At 35.8% G+C, this 20,544-nt stretch overlaps 2 protein-coding genes across 2 annotated transcripts; one reads left to right on the top strand and one right to left on the bottom strand.

Annotated features, from left to right (window-relative positions):
* The first annotated feature begins 657 nt into the window (after positions 1 to 657).
* LOC143460576 (cilia- and flagella-associated protein 43-like) lies at positions 658 to 11,517 on the top strand. Its single transcript, XM_076958149.1, has 36 exons — positions 658 to 834; positions 1,009 to 1,262; positions 1,594 to 1,727; positions 1,889 to 2,022; positions 2,205 to 2,355; positions 2,516 to 2,663; positions 2,815 to 2,951; positions 3,086 to 3,277; positions 3,375 to 3,455; positions 3,552 to 3,712; positions 3,947 to 4,053; positions 4,134 to 4,325; positions 4,437 to 4,597; positions 4,754 to 4,894; positions 5,056 to 5,186; positions 5,305 to 5,453; positions 5,541 to 5,600; positions 5,784 to 5,950; positions 6,072 to 6,197; positions 6,329 to 6,419; positions 6,568 to 6,698; positions 6,873 to 7,076; positions 7,268 to 7,387; positions 7,560 to 7,649; positions 7,744 to 7,914; positions 8,148 to 8,244; positions 8,465 to 8,585; positions 8,709 to 8,847; positions 9,071 to 9,246; positions 9,394 to 9,582; positions 9,718 to 9,858; positions 9,925 to 10,084; positions 10,297 to 10,461; positions 10,711 to 10,827; positions 10,929 to 11,046; positions 11,249 to 11,517. The coding sequence occupies exons 1-36, from the start codon at positions 806 to 808 to the stop codon at positions 11,416 to 11,418; spliced, it is 5,055 nt and encodes a 1,684-aa protein (XP_076814264.1). The 5' UTR covers positions 658 to 805; the 3' UTR covers positions 11,419 to 11,517.
* Positions 11,518 to 13,236: 1,719 nt separating this feature from the next.
* LOC143460181 (uncharacterized) lies at positions 13,237 to 16,182 on the bottom strand. The gene is made up of 2 exons (XM_076957597.1): positions 16,023 to 16,182; positions 13,237 to 15,829 (listed from the first exon to the last, which is right to left on the bottom strand). The coding sequence occupies exons 1-2, from the start codon at positions 16,044 to 16,046 to the stop codon at positions 15,350 to 15,352; spliced, it is 504 nt and encodes a 167-aa protein (XP_076813712.1). The 5' UTR covers positions 16,047 to 16,182; the 3' UTR covers positions 13,237 to 15,349.
* Positions 16,183 to 20,544: the final 4,362 nt, after the last annotated feature.

The following is a 20,544-nucleotide window of genomic DNA, read 5'->3' as shown; positions in this document are numbered from 1 at the left end:
TGTCCAAATGGTGACGCTTATCGCCACGAAACTATATTATTCCCAAACCCTCACGTCACAGCTATCCAAGCAATTTATAACATTGTTGCGTTAGAATACATCGCAAATCGGTTTAAATTAAGTCTTGCTGGTCAATATAATTCATTTCACAGAATTCTCACACGGATAAATAATTTAATCCTAAACGTAAACAAGAGGAAACGCATGATATTCTTTCGCGTACGGTTCGCTTTGGACATATCTTTGTACTGTGAAATGCAGGTTATAAATTTATTTTCAGTTAAAGAGAGTTGAATTAACCAGTTCTAACCATATGTCGTCATACGGTCATTCCATACTTATCACTAACAGATTTTAATCTTGTTAGCTCGTCAAAACCAAACGGAACACTTTCTAAAATTCTACTCGGCGGAAACATTATTCCGTCAAAACAAGACATTTGCGTAATTTATTTTTCTCGGAGAAGTAGAACAAATCTTTCAAAAAGAACGATGCATTGTAACTTTGCAGAAGCAAACTTGTGGTTATGTACTCAAAATGTTTTTAATGGTGCGCAAAACTGTACTCTTTTGATGTTTATGGCAATATAAATCTCTACCTTGTGACGAAAGTTTGTTTCCAAGCAACTGACCGCTAGTTTGCAAAATGATGTTTGTGGTCCCAGTCATCAGACAAGTACGGCTAATAGCCCGACTTTTTGAGATAATACAAACAAACAGGTTCCAAGTTTTTGAAATAAAAACGTGTTATTTATCAGCTACTGAAATTAGGTTTATGTAATGAAATAAGCTATTAAATTACTACTATGGAACACTACGGGTCATTTGTTCTGGGGTAAGTACCGGTACCGTAGAGCGTACAGGACAGTAGGACTGGTTTAAAACTAGTGGTTTAGGCCTATAGACTACAGACTAACTGGCTAAGTACCGTAAGACTGTATTCTTTCTTCAATGTCTTAAATGCATAATCAGCTAAGCTATCGTTCACTAACACAAGCTATTATTACAGCTGGGCTCAGGGTTATAAAGGAGACCAAGTATCACACATTGACCCTGAAAACATTTGCTACGCTTGTGGAAATGTCATTAAATTTATTGACGTCATAAGTGGAAGTGAAAATGTTTTTAAAAGTCCTGGAAATGGCATAACAAAAATTGCTACATCACCAACCCATGGTTTATTTGCTGTTGCCGAGTCTGGATTGAATCCTCGTATTTTTGTTTGCCGATATCCATCATTTGAGGTTGCTTGTGTACTTGAAGGTATAGTAATTACATAGATTGCCACAATTTTATTAGAAATTGCAAAACCCAAATTATCACATAACACCCTTAAAATAGTTTACCCTGCAGAATAAACAGGTGATATATTTTAGTGAATTAGAGATAAGTTGTAGCGTAGCATGTAGCAGATGCAACATTAATGGTTAAAAATGATGCAGTTTGAAAACCCGAATATTCGGCCATATTTCATTCTGAATCTAAGTAGTGGAAGTAATCAATTAAATTTCTTAAGTTTTAAATTTCATGTAAAAAGTCATAAAAAACATCAATGTACTCACAGTTACGTATTTTAATCCGTGAACTGTTGCAGGTGGCGCAAACCTTGAATATTCTCAGATTGCCTTTTCCATTTCTGGATCATACATTGCGGCATGTTCAGGAATTCCAGATTTTTCCATATATGTTTGGGAGTGGACCACTGGAAAACTAAAATGCAGTGAAAAAGTATGACATTGCAGTTTTTAATATAGCCTAGTTGTTCGGTTTAAATGCTATTTTTATTGTCATCATACATGTGACTTTAGTGTTATAATTTTGTATGAAAGTTGCTCTTCTTGGCAGGTTTATGCTTACTATGATTTTTCAACAAACATTCATCTTTTTAGCTTTTATCAGAAGATTCAATTTCATCACTTTTGTTTAACCCACTTAATCAGCATCAAATCTCATTAATGGGACCCAACAAAGTAACATTATGGTCTATACAAGAATGCAATAACATAGCAACTTTGAAAGGAAAGTAAGTCAGTTTAAACGAAAGCTCGGACTTGGAAATATATATCAGCAGGGGTGGATGAAACAATTAAAAAATATCATGTTAGAACCCAATTAAAATACTTATTAGTTTATATCCTTATGTTTTATGGTTTTCACATTGGTATGTATAGTTTCTGCTACATTAAAATCATTTTACAATTTCAGGAAGGTGCCCTTACCTACATCTGATGGTATCATTCTTGAAGAAACTGATGATACTCCTTTGTCCAGAACAGGAACACGTTTGGGGTTTAATGTTAGTCTCCCTGCCTCGACTACAGCTGGACTTACGGGAGAAAAAGCAACTGAATTTGTTGTAAGTGACCAAAACATAATTTCAACTGGTTCTTCACTATGAAATGAGCAAGAAAGTATTTATACAAGTTGGCATCATTATTAGCATATCCGAACAATTTTAACTTGTTAACTTTGCATTGAGTGTCATGGCATCACATTTTTTATTTCCGATTGGTTAGGCCCCGGAGCTTCGTCATGCTCGAGTCACTCCAACATCGCAATGCTGGTCAAGTCGGAGTGATGTTTACATCGGTTGTACTGATGGACAACTGTTTCGTGTCAACGGAGACAATGGCCATCCATCTCTGTTGCTTGGAGGAGTGTCTGGTGAGCAGATTTTTAGAGTTTTTTTTTCGAGCCCCCTCTTCATGTTATTGATGTTATGTACTGTTTGCGTTTCATTAACTGTAAATGATTGAGGTTCTACATGTTTTATTTTGTTTTCTTAAATTAATTTTATTTAATCAATTTAATCTAGATCAACTCTTAGAGGGAGATATGGAACCAGGCATGTTCAGTAGCATTGCATTGAACTCTCAGGGATTAATTGCTGGGGGGGTGGATGGCTGCTTAAGAACGATACGGGTTGATAATAATGGAATCAAAATTAATGACGTGAGAGTTTAGATAATTGAGCATGAAAACTTCATCGAAAACAAAACGTTTTAAAAAAATTACATGCAAACTGTATGTAAAACGCTGCATAAAATCAAAGCACTTCAGTCTCAAAATAAAACGTATTTAACTAGATATGGAAAGGTTCTCATCCAATCAACTTTATAAGCTTCTCACCTGGAGTATTTGTTGAGCTTGTGTACGGCTCCGCCGATGGATCTATTCATCGCTTCAACACTGTTAAGCAACAGGGAACAACCGTTGCATCGACGAAAACAGGACAATTTGTAGGAGTAAGCTATTCCACTGGAGGGAAATTTTGCGTGGTAAGCTGGCTGCTGATTTGATATTATATTGTTCACAAATAACAATAATGATTGAACAATAGTGAAAATAATTCTGTATAATTTCTGTGTTTCAAAGACTTGCAGGGAAGAAGGTGAACTACAGGTTTGGGAGAGCGAAACTGGTTTTCTGGTTGCAAATGTTTCTTTGTGTACCAGGGTGAGTTTACACCAAAGCAGTTGATTCTTCCCAACTTTATGCAAAAACCAATCATGACGAGTTTTGTCTTTTGCATGTGTTACATATTTTATGCAGATAACTTCCGTCGCTTGCTGTCCGTCTGCGCCTGTTGCTGCTGTGGGCACTTGGACCGGACACATCTGCTACGTTGACCTTTCGAGTTTGAGCACCGAAGAAGCCGACTTGCGCCAAGTTGATCGCGTTAGAATGCATCATGGTCCAGTAAACTTTCTGAGGTTTGCAAGAGTGCTAGACTTTCTTGCTTTCGAAACTGAAAGATATTCATAGTTATTTTAAACATTTTTCTTTATGGTAAACATTTTTCAAATAAGTAAGATGAAATTAATGTAACCTTAAATGTTATCTATGTTTGAGTAATGCTTTAAAATTGCGATGAAAAGTGGTATTTCAAAGTTTTAAGTTGTAAATGTTATTTGCTGACACATTTAAAAGTAATGGCGATGTCATAGATATGATCCAACTGGAAAATTTCTTCTGTCAGCTTGTGCAGAGGAAAACGAGGTGTTTGTGATTGATGCCAAACCCACATTGAAATTCGCTTGCATTGGTTATGTCGGTATGCATTTTTGAAGTGTTTCCTTAGCCAAATGCGAGAAAAGTTTTTAAGTTTCTGCTAGTAAGCAAGTTTATGTTTAGATTGTGGCGGTGCTGTAAAAGATCTCTCTATTCACCATCAGCCAACACAGTCTAATGTTGTCGCTGTTGTTGGTCAGCCTCATGAGACTGATGAAGCTTTGTCTCCTAATGCAGTTGTAATTTTTTCACTTTCATCTGAACTTATTTCAAAACCTGACAAACACTTCCAAAGTCGTCGTCAAAATTTTAAAGGTTATTGGAAAATTAGGCATTTTTAGTGCAATGTAGCTGTGTAGGGATTTTATGAAGGATGCCTTTGCTTTTTTTTCATGAACGACTCATTGACTTTTAAACTTTCTTTAGATGGCTCAATCAATTGCTGTAGGTATCAGCTTTCTGAGCCAATTGACTGTGCGGTCATCACGAAATTTGAGATGAAAATTGAACTTGCTGCTTTGTCTGCCACCAGTAAAAAACTTTTGAGATTTGAGATTTTTCAGGGAAGAAAATCGTCATCAGAAGAGGTATTAGCTTTTAATCTATAAGTTACTAAATTACATTTCCAGCGATACCAAGTTTAACAAGTCAAAACTGGTCTCAGTCTTAGTACGACAAATTAATTTGTTGTAGTGATACACTGTCATATAAAGTACTTTTATGAGCAAAATGTTTTGAAACAGGAAGTTGAGGTCGTCAAACCAGCATCAGTGCATCGGGGTCATGAACTCAACGGTGGTGTTCTTGTTATGTCGTCTCATGGGAGTTGGCTTGCATCTGCTTCATCAGATGGATCGATAATATTTAGAGACCTTCTTAACTGGGTGGGTAAAGCCTGCTTTCTTGTTTACACTAAAGGAAGCTTTTGAGTTTACTCCACCCGTTGTTTACAGGCACTTGCACTTTGCTCCTGCCTTATCTTGTGAAATAAGACCAGTACAAAACTTCTTATGGCTTCAAAGATTTTTCTTTTTCTCTTCCACAGAATAGCATTGTGGTTGTACTAGCACACTCTTTCATGGATGGTGGTGTAAGGGCAATTGCACTTTCCCCTGAAGCACATCAAATTGTATCAGTTGGCACCAACGATGCTTCACTTGTAGCATTTAATTTCGAGTAAGTTACCGAAAGTTGTTAACCTCTCTGTGTTTTCTCAAAAATTACCTTTACCCAAAGTGAATGTTATAATACATGGAAAGAAGTGGTCTCAATTATGTATGCTTTTGCTTTAAAGTTTCAAGTCAAAGGGACGACTGGCAGCTGGTTCTTCATTTCAGTTTGCTCGTAACCTCAACATGCAGCTCCGAAGTGATTGGGATACAGAGAGCGAAGCAGTTTTTAACATGGATGAGTGGAGTGCTCAAATTGCTGCAAGGAGAAGAGGTACTGATAATGTGGTGACCATACCAAAATTAACCAGGAAATCAATTGCAGCCGAGCAAAAGAGCATCACAAATCTTATATTTTTAGCTACGTCTATTGCTGAGTCTTCTGATGAAAGACCTGGGGATGCTTTACAAGACGCAAGGCGTATGGAAAACTTTTTATTATATTTGAATGTAAACGGGAAAAATTATTCTGTGAACGAAATCTTTCCCTCGCAGGCTGCCTGCTTGATATGGTTTGGCAATGACCAAAACAATCAGACCATATAACTGATAGACAATCTTGCACATGAAATTTTGATTTGTTGATCTGTGTTCTGTCCTTCAGCTGCTTCTGTTGTCCAAAGTGAAGTGACGATGACGCCCACTCCCACGCCTGCGGCCGACGGTACTTGGTTGGATGCAAAGGTGGCAATAGCCCTTAAGGAGGAGAATGCAAAGTATGATGAGGTTAAGCGCGAGTTGAGAAAGAGCATCAAGGAACTGAGAAAAACGGTAATTTATTTACTCAGTGCAGCATGTTCAGTTGGATGGTACAAGTAGTATGGAATGAACACAATGGAGACAATCCAATGTAATGTTATTCATGTCATCACCACCATCACATCCTTACCAGATTCTTAGCATCATGGAAACAAATGAAAATCTTCCCGAGCTCGAGCAACTCAGACACGATGAATATAATCTTGATACTGATGAACAAAAGAGGATGCAGGTGGAACAAAATAAGCAAGTCGAAGAGGTAAAGCAACAACCTTCTTTTTATACGTCCATAGACATTATATTGGTGTGTTAACATCGCCTTGTAACCTTCCACCTGAAACTGGCTGGAAAAGTTTGTGTTGAACTCATTGGTAAAAATCTGTTTTGTAGGTCCGTGAAGAAATCCATTTTGAAAATCTTGCACAAAAATATCTTGCTTTTTTAATCAAGAAGGAATGCTGGGATGACATGGTTATAAAAGGTAATGAAGTTTTGCAAATCGTAAAAAAGTGGTTTCAAATACATTCAGCTGAAATTACTTGACAGTGTGATGCAAATTACAGTATTTCTGACTTTAGTCTGCCACTTGTCAGTGCAATTTGATTTGAATACTGTCGTTTTCGCCGCAGGACGTGCCCTCAAAACATTTAGTACAAGTGTGTCTGTAAACAATTATCCACTGAGACCAATTCTATCGCAAGAGACAAACTTACTCCAGAAGATCACTCAACTCAGAAAAATCGAAATTGCAGAAAATGTGGTCAGTTGTTAATGCTGTGTGCTTTGTTGTGTGAATTCAACACTGAATACAAGAATTTTCTCAAACATTTTAAAGCTTTTCTAATTTTGATACACCGACCGTAGAAATTGTAATTTTCAGCCAACCAAATAATCATCTTGATGTAACAAGTTCACAAGTTTTGGGTCTGATTAGGTCCGGAAGTCTGTGGTGGAGGCAAGTGCAAGCCTGACAAGTACTGGTGGTGAAGAAGAAGAGGAAGACGAAGATACGGCATCAATTGGGCTCTCTCTTCATGGAAGTCTCGGACCAAAATACTCCGGTGATAACAAACTCTTCTACTCCCAGTTTGATCTCCACACAAGGGAGGAAAAAATTGCTCAAGTCGTGCTTGTTAAGGTAGAAAATTTTTTTTTCCAAGTGACATTTCTCTACACGCAATTATAGTTTAATATGAACATCAGGCTTTCGTGTTCCAGGTTCATTAATAATTTCACTTACTTATGTTTTACTTTTATTATTGCAAATATTCTCATATTAAGCTTTCTATGAAACACTGAAGTGACGTATACACCAACTACTGTTTGCAGGATGCCATAAGGAGAATAAAGGAAGCTTTTAATGAAGCTTTTTCAAATGTGTATAAGAATAAAGATCAAGAAATCACGAGGATTAAGGAGAGAAATGTCCGGATTCGAGCAATCATGCAGGTTTGCATCTGGAACTTGATTCAAATCTAAACAAATATGCTACCCATTATGTTGGTAGTTCATAACGGCAATATACAGATTTATTATCAGCTCTTTTGTTACAGTCCTGTTTTCTCAGTTTCTCTATTGCTATACATAATGCTTTGCTGTAACAATTGTTATAACATTGCAGGAGCTCGATATGGATGATGAAGCTGTCATGGATCCAAGTATGGATGAGGACGAGATGCCTGAGAAGGTTTTCGAAGTTAAAAATGCAGAGGTGAGACCCCTGAACATCAAGAGACACAGAAAAGATGTATTTAAAGGTGACTTTGTCCATTACTTCCACAAACACACAAGATTCTATATTCCAGGTCACCGTTGAAAGAGTCTTGAGTGAGGAGCAAATAAAAGAAAAAGAGGAGCAGGAAAGATTGGACGATGAGAGAAAGGCAGCTGCAAAGGGAGACAACAAGAGAGAAAGAGCTCTCGGTGACATGATGGGGGGAGTGCTGGAAGTCAAGAAAGAAGACATCTTGAAACAGGTGGCATGACGCATCTCTTCACCATCATCGTCAATCATCATTTAAATAAATATTTTAAAGTGTTGTTTATTTACATTGTTTGTTAACTATTTTATTATTGATATTTGTTATTTTTTTAGGCTGTAATATTAATTGGTTGCTTATCAATAACACAAGCCAGCTAAATAAAGAATTACTTTTAAAACAAATTGCGGCTTGTAGTTACTGGTTTTTTAAGTTCATGTTCATACCAGGACATTCCTCCTCCTGATTTCGCGGAGGAAAAGTTGGAGAAAGACTGGAGTGAAGAAGAGAAAAAGAAAATGAAGGAATACGAAAAGAAATTGAAGGGTAAACTTAAATATTTACAATCATTGTTGTTTGCTTACTACATGTGTTAATAGTTTTAAGAAAGTTAAGCGTTCCACCTTCAGTTAAACAAAGCTCACAAATTTGGGTAAATTGAAAAGAGCGATGAAAGTTACTTCTTAACATTTAAAGCTTTGCTTTAAAATATTTTTTATAACAATATTGCTTATTAATACAATATTTAAAACATTTATATGATCAGACCTCCAGGAAGAAAGGGAGAAATACCGAAAAAACCTTGAAAATGAGCTAAAGAAATTGCAGCAGAGTAACATTGATGGAATGGCCAGTTTCGATGAGACGCTTGTGCAGCTTTTTAACAGGTAGAAGCATTTTTAGTAACAGCCCTACCTTAACTGTTCACTTAAGTGCGCAATCGTAAATTGGATACTGATCATATGAATAACAAAGAATTTTCAATATCATATTTTGATTTCCATGTGCAGAAAAGTTAAAATAGAAATGGTTGTCAATCAAGAGGAGTTGAAAATACTGAGGTTGACGTCATCTGTAACAACTAATGATGAGCTTAATGTCCATGAAAAGCAGCTTAACTACTTGCATGATCTAAAATCAAAAGCTATGGTACACTTTAGCAATATACTCAATTACTCATACAACAATCCATAACTTAATCTTTTAGTTAATTCCAGTTACTCTACCATAAGTGGGCATGCGATGTAGATTTTGCTTTGTTTTAATGTTGTTTCAACTTTGCGAAAATTTTATTGAAATCTATCTCATATCAATTAATTATTATTATTTTACATAAATTTTCTAGCATTTTTTTAAATTTTTTTATATTAAGGCACAGTCATCTGCAAGAGTGGAAGAAATCCGTAAAATAGTTGACGAATATCAAGAGGTTTATGACAACGTGGTTGCTGAAGACAAGCTCCTCGACAGAGCCTTCAAGCGGGAATTTTCTGATGTTCCGTTGTCAGTTGCTGATCAACTTTACAAACTTTTCAAGAGAAGGCCTCGGTATGCCCTACCACATCAACAACATTTGACCCTCGCTTTACACAAAACTTGAAATCAGATATTTTACTTTTAAATAAGGTGTTCAACTTGCCTATGGGTAGAGGCTTCCAGCTATGCCCTTAAAAAAACAAACGCTCTTTCATCCAGGGTACAACGACAGCGTAACCTAGCGGATAGATCCGGCAGTCTTGACCCATACGGTATGAGTGATCGCGGCTCTGTAGCGCAGTCAGTGATAAGCGATACAAGCCTCAATGGACTTTCAGAGTTGGACGACGAATCAAATATGCCTGAAGGTGTTGATGTAACCATCTGGACTAGGCTTTGCGTGGCAAGGTGATGACCTGTAGATAAAACGGACAATTTGTTGACAGATTTGATAACTAGTGCAAAATGGAGATGTATTGTTTGTTACACGTAAATGTTATTTCGTGGACGCATTTACTGAAGTGAGAAAATCTTTTTTTCCAGACGTACGAAAGTGGAAAGTGAAATTCGCGTCAGGAAAACCGCTTTGACGTTAGCTGAAATGACACAATATTTGCAACATCGCGTTAACGAAGATGAGAGTTTGCGTCAGGAAATTGATGACATCATCAAGCAACAAACCAAGTATGTCACAGCATAATAAAGCGAAAGTTTCTGAACTAAACAACCACTCAATTTCTCCTTGTTCAGGCTATGTGAAGACTTTATGAAAAACACGCTCAATCTTGAGGTCCAATTCCTCCTCAAACAGGGCCAGGTGGAGGTTGTGAGTGGAACTTTCACTCCTGATTATTCGGACAGCATCCTCATACATCGCGGAGTGGTGGAGGACCTAAATGGAACCATAAGGGTTGGTTTTGTATTTTCTATCCGTAACCAGCCCGTATGTTTTGCTATAAGTTATATCTCTCGGTAATAGTATCAGGTAACTCGGTGCAAACTTTGAAAGTTTTAAAATCGTTTCTTTTTTGGTGCAGTAAGTTGGTTTTATTTGCAATAGATTAGATTTCTTTACATCTGAAATTGATAAAGGCAAGTTCTATAAAGTTGAGTCTGTTGTAGGCTCTTGGCGAAGGCAAGGTGGCCGCCATGACAGAGAGCAAGGACTTTAAGAAAGGAATTCACCAACTGGAGTGGGAGCGGAAGAGAATGATCATGAAGATGGAAGATCTTCACAACAGAGCACGCCACATCCAGATGCTCAAACTCACCAAAGATCTTCAGGCGGTGTGATCATCGCGTTTCATTTAGTTTAACATTAAAAATCAAAAATTAGTTGACTTGCATAGATCACTAGACTTACAGTAATCTTGCCATCACTATTGACCTAATCAGTAGCAACTAGTGTGACTTGCTGTGATAAAAAGTCAACTAGACCATGAGCAACCATTCGAATAACGAACATTTTCAAAAATGATGGGTGACAAGCTTGGATTTTCCAAAACAAGTTTAAGACTCACCTTTGCTGTTTTCTAGTTTCTCAACGAAGAGAACCACTCAGCTAAGCAAGCCAAGCAGATGGCAGTCCTTGAACAAACTCTGGCGATGCAGGACAAACAACTTGACAAGAATCTTTCACAACGTGACGTCACGGTAATTATCAGAAAGCTGTTATTTCAATGGCTACGACTTATTGCTAAAATGTTTTAGAATACCTAACTGTTGGCTTACTCTGTTTAACTTGCGTGTGACAGGCATCACACTTGTCTCGCACCATACGCCTGAAAGAACACGAGAACAAAGAGCTGGACAAGGTGCTCGAGGAACTTCATGTCTCCGTGTCGGAGAGGCAGAACATCTCACAAGTGAATGGTACTGGCTTTCTTTTCAACTTTGAACTGAATAATTTTTGTGGGATCTATGGCTATACAAGTCGCTTAATTCGCGTGTGATATGACTTTTATTAAAATACAGCCCTCGCACCTAAAGGCGTTTTTGAAATTAGAAGTAAAAGTTTTCACTGTTAGCCGGTACGTAGCGGCTAAATGTTGCTTAACTTGCGTTGTTAATCCAGCTGCTGAACGAGCCAAGAACACAGCAGACAAGCGCCTGCGTGGCATCGTACAACGAAGGAAACTTGTTGATTTGGCAAAAGCGCAAGCACAGGAGGTCGCTGTATTGCGTGCAGAGGTGGAACGTCTCAGGATGAAAACTTTTCCAGCTCTGGTTCAAGTTGAACGCTAAAGTTAAAGTCGTTGTATGTCACTTTTAACCGATTAGAATATTTTATGTGCTTTGGTTTATGCTTTTTACGTGAAGAAAAGATTATATCGTTGAATGGAATGTGTCGTTTTCCTTCAGGTGTTTTCTGAGCTAAAGCCAAACTGGGCAACATATTTGAAAAAAATTTTGTTTCCTGTAGCGCTGATACGAATATAAAGTAGAAGCTCTAGTTGTTCATGTTAAACTACAGAACATGTTCATTTTTTCCCGAACGAAAGACATCGAAGTACTCAAAACACAAAAGATTAAACTAAACTTTTATTAATTTATAGTAGCCTACATGTAAAGTCACGTTTAAAATCAATCACGCATCACCGACGATTAAAACTACTCAGAAATAGCAAAAAGCAAAACAGTATTCAAGTTTCAAGACAACTTTGTGTGCTACAATAACTGCAGGTACAAATTTAGCTATAGCACATGGACTAAAAATAAATGGCAGTTGAAATATTTTATGACAATGCACATCGTGGTCAAACAATTTGTTTTGCGCTGCCATACAAAATACGGGCAGACGCAGTAAGAAAATTAACCTAGAAAAATATTTTCAATTTATCAAAAAGCAGTCAGTACAAAATTACTTAAAATTACGTAAGATGAAAAACTATGTTCGTGTTTAATGTGTTTCCGAAAATCAAAATTCGAAGTGAAGTTTATAACAGTAAAACTGGAGGCTAAACAGTATAAAAAAGTTGGAAGACAATTGCAAAATATCAGGTTAGCTTAAAATACAACTTAATAATATTTCGTTTTTGAATAGTTTTATAAATAAAAGTTGGTATGAGATCTGAAAACGAATCCAGTCGTCATAAAAGTCTGATTATAAAAATATTTACAACGTATCTTTCTGCATTGGGCGTAGTCATTTAGCGCCTCTTTCATCCTCTAAAACGCTGAAAACCATTGCTAACACGATATCTGTAACCGTCTTACAATAGTCACAGGAATCCCCAACACACGGAGCAGAAACGTTGATTTTTGCATTTGTGACTGGTGCATTACGTAAGAGAGCTGGAACTTCACGAAGTGGCTGCCGATACTGACATCGTTGATTAAAAACTGGAAGAGGTGGTTGAGCTCTGAAAAAATTTACTTGCCTCATCCTTTGTGGATGGAATCTTACAAAATGTCCGAAATTCGGGTATCTCATCCTTTCCATCGTTTGAACGCTTTGTGCAGTTGATTAAATGGAACAGGAGACTTGGAAAACTTAAACACGCTTAAAAGTTGCTGTAAAAATTTACCCGCACGTTAAGACTTTCTCTGATATTTTCTGATAGTTCTATTAAATGGATTGGTCTTCAACGGGTTTTTCAAGCCCTGTCTGCTGACGTATAACAACCACCCTACCAAGTAAGACAAATATCTTACTATATTTTCAATTATACAGTAACATACGAAAGCAAGCAGCCGCTTTTTGAAACACTGTAGGTAGAATGAAATCAATTACACGGAATCTCACACCGCTATAACGCTCGGATTCCTAGCCTGCAATTCTCGCGCGAGGAAGGTAACCCTCGGGCGTAAAGCTCGAAACTGTCCCCTTCTCGGGTTTGAGAATCCGCTTTTAATAAAAATTCTAGAGAAAGATGTATGTAAAACACTAAACATTAAAATAATGTAAACATGTTCACATCTCAGAACTTTGAAAGTTAACAGTACAGAAACAAAAAAAGTACTGAGTCAAAATATGCCATGCATGCTAAACGGATGCTGCCGCCATCAACTCAGTACGAGAAATTACTTTTAAACCATATTATCATGAGGTTTAATCCAGCGCTAATTGATAGGGTGCCCCGTTCTATGCACCACAACAACAAAGAAAGTGCAACTTAAACCATTGCAAGTAAAAGAAAAAGACACTGGAGACATCTACCAAAGACAAGAAGACATTGTTTTGCAGGGAAAACTTTACAGTAAAAACAAAACGTTGTGGACTCAAACACGTAATTTTAAAACAAACTATAGTTTTGTGGTTAAAAATACGTAGAAAATAAAGTTTCACACCATATAATAAAAGTGTTGAAGCATGGCAAAATTGATGTTTCAAAATATTAAGATAAAGTGAAATCAAAAGGACATGGCACAGTAAAAATATCGAAAAAAGTCGACATAGAAGGTGCAATACAAATGCAAAACAATGAGATAAAAGTGCAATACTCTACACACGCATGTCAGCAGTACTAAAACATCAAAATAACAACGTAATAGCTTTTCAGAACATTTGTACAGGTCCTGGACTATTCATCTATTTATTTAGTAGTGCAGGTCTATTTAATTAAAAGGTGGTACCGCGCAAACTAATTGCAGTTCGTGGAATAGGTTACGGGCGCAGCCCGGAAAACGAACCATAGATAAAAAGAACAACGGTTACATAAGACATTGCTAGATATGATCCGAGCACAACAAAGTGCGAAAACAATAATTACACACACTGGTTTTTAGGGAAAATAACAGAATAATGTTGGTAGAAAACTATACCAGAAAAATATGTCGAGATCTCATAATGGATTTTGAAACGCGGCTGCGTAAAAACAAAACCGTGGGTTTTTTTGGGGTCACCAGTGTAACTTTCGATGTTGCTGCGAGGTAACACGTCGAAATAAAACTATTCATGAAAGAATACAATAGTGTTAAATCTGATTATTGTGACAGAAATGGACACATCTACTAAGAGTAGGTCATGTTACAGAAATAGAGTCCTAGAAATATGTTTAATCTGGATTTTTCCAATGAGTAAATGAAAAATTGGACAATGAGCAGAGTACTGGGGTCACCAGTGTGTATAGAGACGCTAAGCGAGTGCTGATTTTTCAAACCCCCAAGTTTGGGATTTGAATGTGGTTGTGACGCTAGGATAAGATTTAAAACTAGGGCTGAAACAATGACTCAAATCTATTGAGAATGCAGGTCCAAGATCATAATTGATCATATGTCTTATAGCTCGAAAACAACAAAATTTGAAAGAAATCAAAGATTTGTTCTCATAACACGTAAACAGATCAAAATCAAACACGGGTGAAAAGAAGGTCAAAACCTTTTAGAAATGATCATTTAAATGTATTTTCAAACATTCTAATTTTTCAGTTTACATACATTTTTAAATTCACAAACACCATCACAGATTCAAGAAAAGTTTATTGTGGCAGTGTAACGTCGGCTACTAGACGTGTATAGTGGAAATGAATTCACGAAATTACGTCACACCGTGCACACATGACCACTTTTCATTGTCCGTACTTAAAAAAATTACCACATTATGGAAATTCAATTTTATGATACTTAAAAATTATAAGTATAAAAATTACAATTACTGAAAAGAAACCTTGCTGGTCACCATCTTGTTTGGCTACAATTAATGAAATAGTATTTAGAGAAAATGAGTGAAACCAACGTTGTGCTTTGTGTTCAACACAAATATTATAACAGGACCACGAGAAACAATAAAAATAATTGACAATTGAAATGTTGTAAAAAGAAGCACATCATTTTTGAACTAACACTGTCTTCTCATGACGAAAAAGAGGTAAGTATTCCCTTTTAGTGATGCTAAAACTCAAATTTTAACATTTTAAAATAGCATCTCCATCATTATGATTTATCAAAAGCAGTCAGTACAAAATTGGAAATCACTTCATTTAAAATTTTGTAACCAGGAAAACTCTCTTTACATTTTATACGTCTTAAAAAATAATACTTGATGTGATTGTAATGACAACAATCAAGAATTGAAAAAAATAGCAGGTTTAGTTAAAATCTCTTCAAAATCATTTGTTAGGTGTAATTCTGCATTTACGCTCTTAAAGTTTTGAAGAAAAATTCATGTTTTTGAAATAAGTCAAATCGTCATATCGATATAATTTGGTAACGAAAACATTTGCGACGCACTTGTCTACATCATGCCTGGATATTTAGCAGCTTTATCAGGTGCAATGTTGTACGCCACTGCTACAACCACTTTGCCGGCCAGTTCACTATCATACCAGTAATCGGCGTGGAATCCCTGTTCAGGTGGATTTGGCAATACCACTTTGACAGGGGTAGAACAGAATCTTGGTCCAATACGAGCTTCACGTTCCATCCTTTCACGCATTCTTCGATGACTTCGTTCAGCACCTGGAGCACGGTCAAAAGAAGGTGATATTGGACCAAAAATTGAATTTGTATTAAACCTTTCGTCGATCAAAGGAAGTCCATTTGGCAAAGGTTGGTCAACGTTGCGGCCTGTTTGCCACTGAAGAGAATTACTGACAGCATTTGTTGATCGACTTGCACAGGATTCTTGAACGTTGGGTGTACCGTAGTTTCCGTTTCTTCTTGGCTCTTCGTGATGATGAGTGGATGACGCAGAAGGAAACAACTCCCGACAAAACTATCGTAAGAAAAAATCAGTTTGTTAATTTTTACAATATCTTGTTAGTTTTGTGTAATCCAGTATAGTTATGTGCTGACGAATCCGACTATGCCACATCAATACAAAACACTCGGAGTAAAAGCACTAGAGCTAGGGTAGATGGAAACATTTTAACTGCAGTGCCAGTGTTTTTATTCAAAAATCAACTCACAGATTGAGGGTAACGTCCAATCATTTTCAAGATTCTGCTCTCAGCGAAATGCTTCAATGCTTGATAACAATCAATAAGTCAAGATTTGGTTGTAAAATGAATTCCTCAAAAAGGAGTTCCAATAGCACAAACCAATAAAGTAATTACTTAGATACTGCACAGGCCTAAGGAAAAGCAAATATTAAAAAATAAAAAAATAAAAATAAATTTTGGAAGCTTGTCGTGTATAACAGTTTGTTTACAAATAGCTTTCCTGCTTGATAACTTGCAAATTATGAGCAATTAACAGCAGGCTATGGGTTTGTCTTGGCATTAGGAGGCAAACTTTGATTTTCTTTTCTGGCATATTATTCGTATGACTGTCATATGCTGGGTAATTTAGCTTAATTTATTAGCAATAGTAGAAACGTGGAAAAAACGCAGTTATCAGTTTATAAAGTTACACACATTTTGTTTTCTTTGGACGTTATTGTAAAATTATCTATACGACTTATTCAGCTATTTGTAGTTTTCGTAACTGCTGAAGCGATTTGGATGATCTCTGACAAAACTCCTTCATTCTCATTTTATCTTTGTACTTAACTGCACTTAACATATCATTTAAAAAAGAAATGATCCATGACCCATCACGGCCAAACCAAACTCAACATTGGCATGCAATCGCAACTATTATTTTATGTAATATACGTAATAATTGTATATTCCATATTTCATAGCTATAAAACCTTACATTAAGACTTTATTTCTAAAATTTAGATATGATTATAAATATGTAAATTTTAATCTACAGCATATGAACAAAATGATGGCTAATTTCTTGGCTTTAATATCAATTCTTCGAACACCTCCCGGTTCTCTATACTTAGCTCTCATGATTTTAAATCAATTTCGCATTTGCTCTGACAAAACACTCTGTCCTCATATGTATAGCCTATATAGATATCATTGCATCGCTTATAGCCTGATTAGTTCTACCTTGCATTCAGAACGAGTAAAGTTACTGTTGTAAACGTCTGTAATGAAAATGTTGTCTATATAGCCATTTAATACGGTGTCACTCGCTCTACCCGACATATTTTTCTTTTTTCTTCTCACCAATATTGCGCCTACTGTGCAAGTCCTTTTGTATTTGTAGAGTTCTTTTGTATTTTTAGAGTTCGACCTGAAACTCACGCAATTAATTGGCGCTAGATGCGTGATAAAGTAATAATAGCACAAAGACAAAGGAGACATTCGCTATTTAACGTTTTTGTTGCACCGTTGTTCCACCTTGCTTTTGGATACTTTTCTGTGGATGTATTATTTATATACAAAGTAAATAGAAATCAAATCTAAATAAAGTTCAAATTAGTTCAAAACTATACTTTTCAGGCTAAATTAAACCACATGAGTTTATGAGGTCAAATTGTATAAGAAATTGCTTTCTGTACCACTTTTCCAAGGTTTATGTTGCATTTTTATTATTTAGACTTTCAGATGTATTGTAAAATTTTAACTTCAACTTCAACTGAGTTTTTAGCAAATAATTAACGTGACACGCTCTATGGAAATGCAAAAGAATAATGCTTCACCATACTTATACCTATACCACATTAGTTATTATTATTTCACCAATTCATCATATACTTTTACAAATTATTTCATAAACCACAAACAACATCTACGTCCATCAATGATTGTTTAAACTTAGAAAATTTTAAAAAGTAGCAAACTTCAAGTTGTGACGACCTGCAGTCTCACTGTTGGAACATATGCTGCGTCCTCTAAAGCCCAACGTGTGTCATGCGAAGTTACCCGCTAAGCTATCTCCGCGTTGCTTGTTCATTGGGGTTGATTTGTTATCTGCTGTGTTCCTGTATTTCTCTGCTCGTCTGTATTTTAAATAACAATTCAAGAACAGGCTGTTTGTATCTGGGTTATGGCAACATAGTGGAGCTTTAATGATTAGCAACGTATTACGACATCAATCGCCTTTTGTGTTTAGTTCATGTGGTGCTTTTTGCTTGGCATCTGTGTTGTCCTTACGAAGAAATTTCAAAGTGTTCTCAGTTTATTGTTTCACTGATTGCCATTTTTTGGTCTATTCATATTTTTCTTCGAACACTCCTAAGTTATTGCAGTTGTGAGTTTAGCACGTTGCCAACTAATTTGTTGTTTTACTCCATGAATCACGTATTGTTAACCAAAAACTGCAATATTTATGCTTTTACTGTACCCATACATAAATGTTAGCCAACATCGTGTGACTACGCTTGCTTTAATTAGAAACACATATATGTATATACACGTTCTATATGCAACGAACTGCAAGATTGTGGGCGCGTTTTTGTAAAAAATTTCAAAAAGTGATTTTTAAATCTCAAGAAACAGTCTGGAGACGTCTGAGTTCTAAGGTTTTCAGTCATTGCCACCATTGACAAGTGGAAAAGATTTCTTGAAGGAAATTCATTGACTGGTGTGGAATTAATAGTTTAGTAATGATCATTTTCTTTGAAAATCTTTGAAACACGATACCCCCCATCCAAATAAATTTTACCAAAATCTATTCAGCCGGTATATGATAATCATGTTTCAACAAAATAACACATCGCTGAAAATTAAAACTCCACTATTTCTCTATGACACAGATACAAGCAGCTTTTCCTTGAGTTTCTATTTAAAACAGAGACGGGTAGATTACTAGATTGTAGAGAAATAAAGACAAATTGCAGGTGACTAGTCCAGTGCCAATGAGTAAACAACGCGGAGATAACTTAGCGGGAAATTTTGCATGACAAAAGCTTTGCCGAAAGCAAGCAAACAGCGAGACTGCAGAGCCGTCACTTTTGCACGTTTCAAGTCAAGGATATCTATTATTTGCAAAAATCTCACTTTAAAGCAAAACCGGCTGTAAATCTATTGTTCGTTACTTATTCCAAATGAGGATAAACGACCTTCTCCAAGTGAAACAAAGACCAGGATAGCTTTTATTTAAAGACAATACAAATTTCACAATTATCGCAAAATGTATGAAATATCCGCGTCCACATTTCAGCAAGTTTCTTAATGAAATGGAACAAGTTATGCTTTTGGATTCCACAGTCACCTTTTAACTAAACAACTATAAGATATCACAAGATGTTTGAGTAACCTTAAAACTTAAATGCTTGATTTTTATTGTTGTAAAATTGTTTGCATCATTATGAAAGTATTGGACGATGATTAAATGAAGGCAACTATAAGCGTGAAATAATCTCATGAAAGGTAAAAAATAGCTTTATTAAACAAATTCTAATTGAAGTTAATTGTTTTATAAATATAGAATTTTCACAAAATAGCAAAAGAGATAGCAAATGTGTTTGCAAAAAGTGCCGAATGAGCTGAGTATATCTGGAAATATTTGAAACTTTATTGAAATGTTTCAAGACACACAGTTAACGTGATTTTCCTTGAAGATCGGTCTTTTTCCCAAAATTTCCCAAGTTTAAACATTTCATTCATTGATGTAGATATGGCTTGTATAGGTTATGAAATAATTTGTACGTGACGTACGTACGTACGTATACGAGACGTCGCAAATGTTTTCATTTACAAATTATATCGATCTGACGATTTGACTTATTTCAGAAACATGAATTTTTCTTCAAAACTTTAAGAGCTTAAGTGAAGAATTACATTTAACAACGGAATTAGAAGGGATTTTAACTAAACCTGTTACTTTTTATAATTCTTGATTGCTGTCATTACAATCACTCCAAATTATTATTTTTTAAGCAAAATACCCGCAAAGAGAGTTTTCCAGATTACAAAATTATAATGAAGTGATTTCGATATTTGTGCTGACTGCTTTTATTAAATCAAAATGATGAAATACTGTTTAACATTGCGCAGGCTTGTGTTTTACTATCACTAAAAGGGAATACTTATCTCTTTGTCATTATAGCAAAACAGTGTTAGTCCAATAAAACATGGGCATTGTTTTACAACATTTCAATTGCCATTTATTTTTACGTTTTTTTGTGTTCCTGTGTCAACATTTGCGTTGGCTACAAAACACAACGTTGACTTCACTCATCCCGTTGTCTCAAAATAATATTTCATTTCCTGCAGCAAAACAAGAAGTGTCTTTTCCCGGGAGTTTTTTAATTTTCATGCTTACACCTATAAGATTTGTAAAATTAAATTACCATAAAATAATGTAATATCGTTTTTAGTAGAATGAATATAAAATGATCATGTGAGCACTAGGTCATGAAGTATTGTTGTGAGGCTATCAATTTTCACTACACATTGCTTGTATGCATATATACTGTAGAATTATAATTGCCCTGGATATCTAATGACAATTTAAACAATAAAGATGCTCGTAAAACCAAAATTTTCAATTTTTTAAACTCCATTGAAAGATCAATTATTAATGTTGCTAACATTCTTTCACGCGGGTTTGAAATCAAGTGAGACTTTTTATGTGTTATGAAATAAAATTTTTGATATATTTTTATTTTTTTCGAGTTTTCGTGTTGTAAGGCATATGTAGTAAGAA

This window comes from Clavelina lepadiformis, chromosome 5 (genome assembly GCF_947623445.1).
Source record: "Clavelina lepadiformis chromosome 5, kaClaLepa1.1, whole genome shotgun sequence".
Taxonomy (NCBI): domain Eukaryota; kingdom Metazoa; phylum Chordata; class Ascidiacea; order Aplousobranchia; family Clavelinidae; genus Clavelina; species Clavelina lepadiformis.
This window is presented reverse-complemented; position numbering and strand designations above follow the sequence as displayed.

Bases quoted from the DNA above. Each gene is read 5' to 3' on its own strand.
- LOC143460576 (XM_076958149.1), top strand. From the start codon at position 806: ATGGAACACTACGGGTCATTTGTTCTGGG. The intron at 3,456-3,551 runs GTGAGTTTACAC...TATTTTATGCAG, and splicing joins ATGTTTCTTTGTGTACCAGG to ATAACTTCCGTCGCTTGCTG. The intron at 7,915-8,147 runs GTGGCATGACGC...TGTTCATACCAG, and splicing joins AAGAAGACATCTTGAAACAG to GACATTCCTCCTCCTGATTT.
- LOC143460181 (XM_076957597.1), bottom strand. From the start codon at position 16,046: ATGATTGGACGTTACCCTCAATCT. The intron at 15,830-16,022 runs GTGAGTTGATTT...TTCTTACGATAG, and splicing joins TTGGACGTTACCCTCAATCT to TTTTGTCGGGAGTTGTTTCC.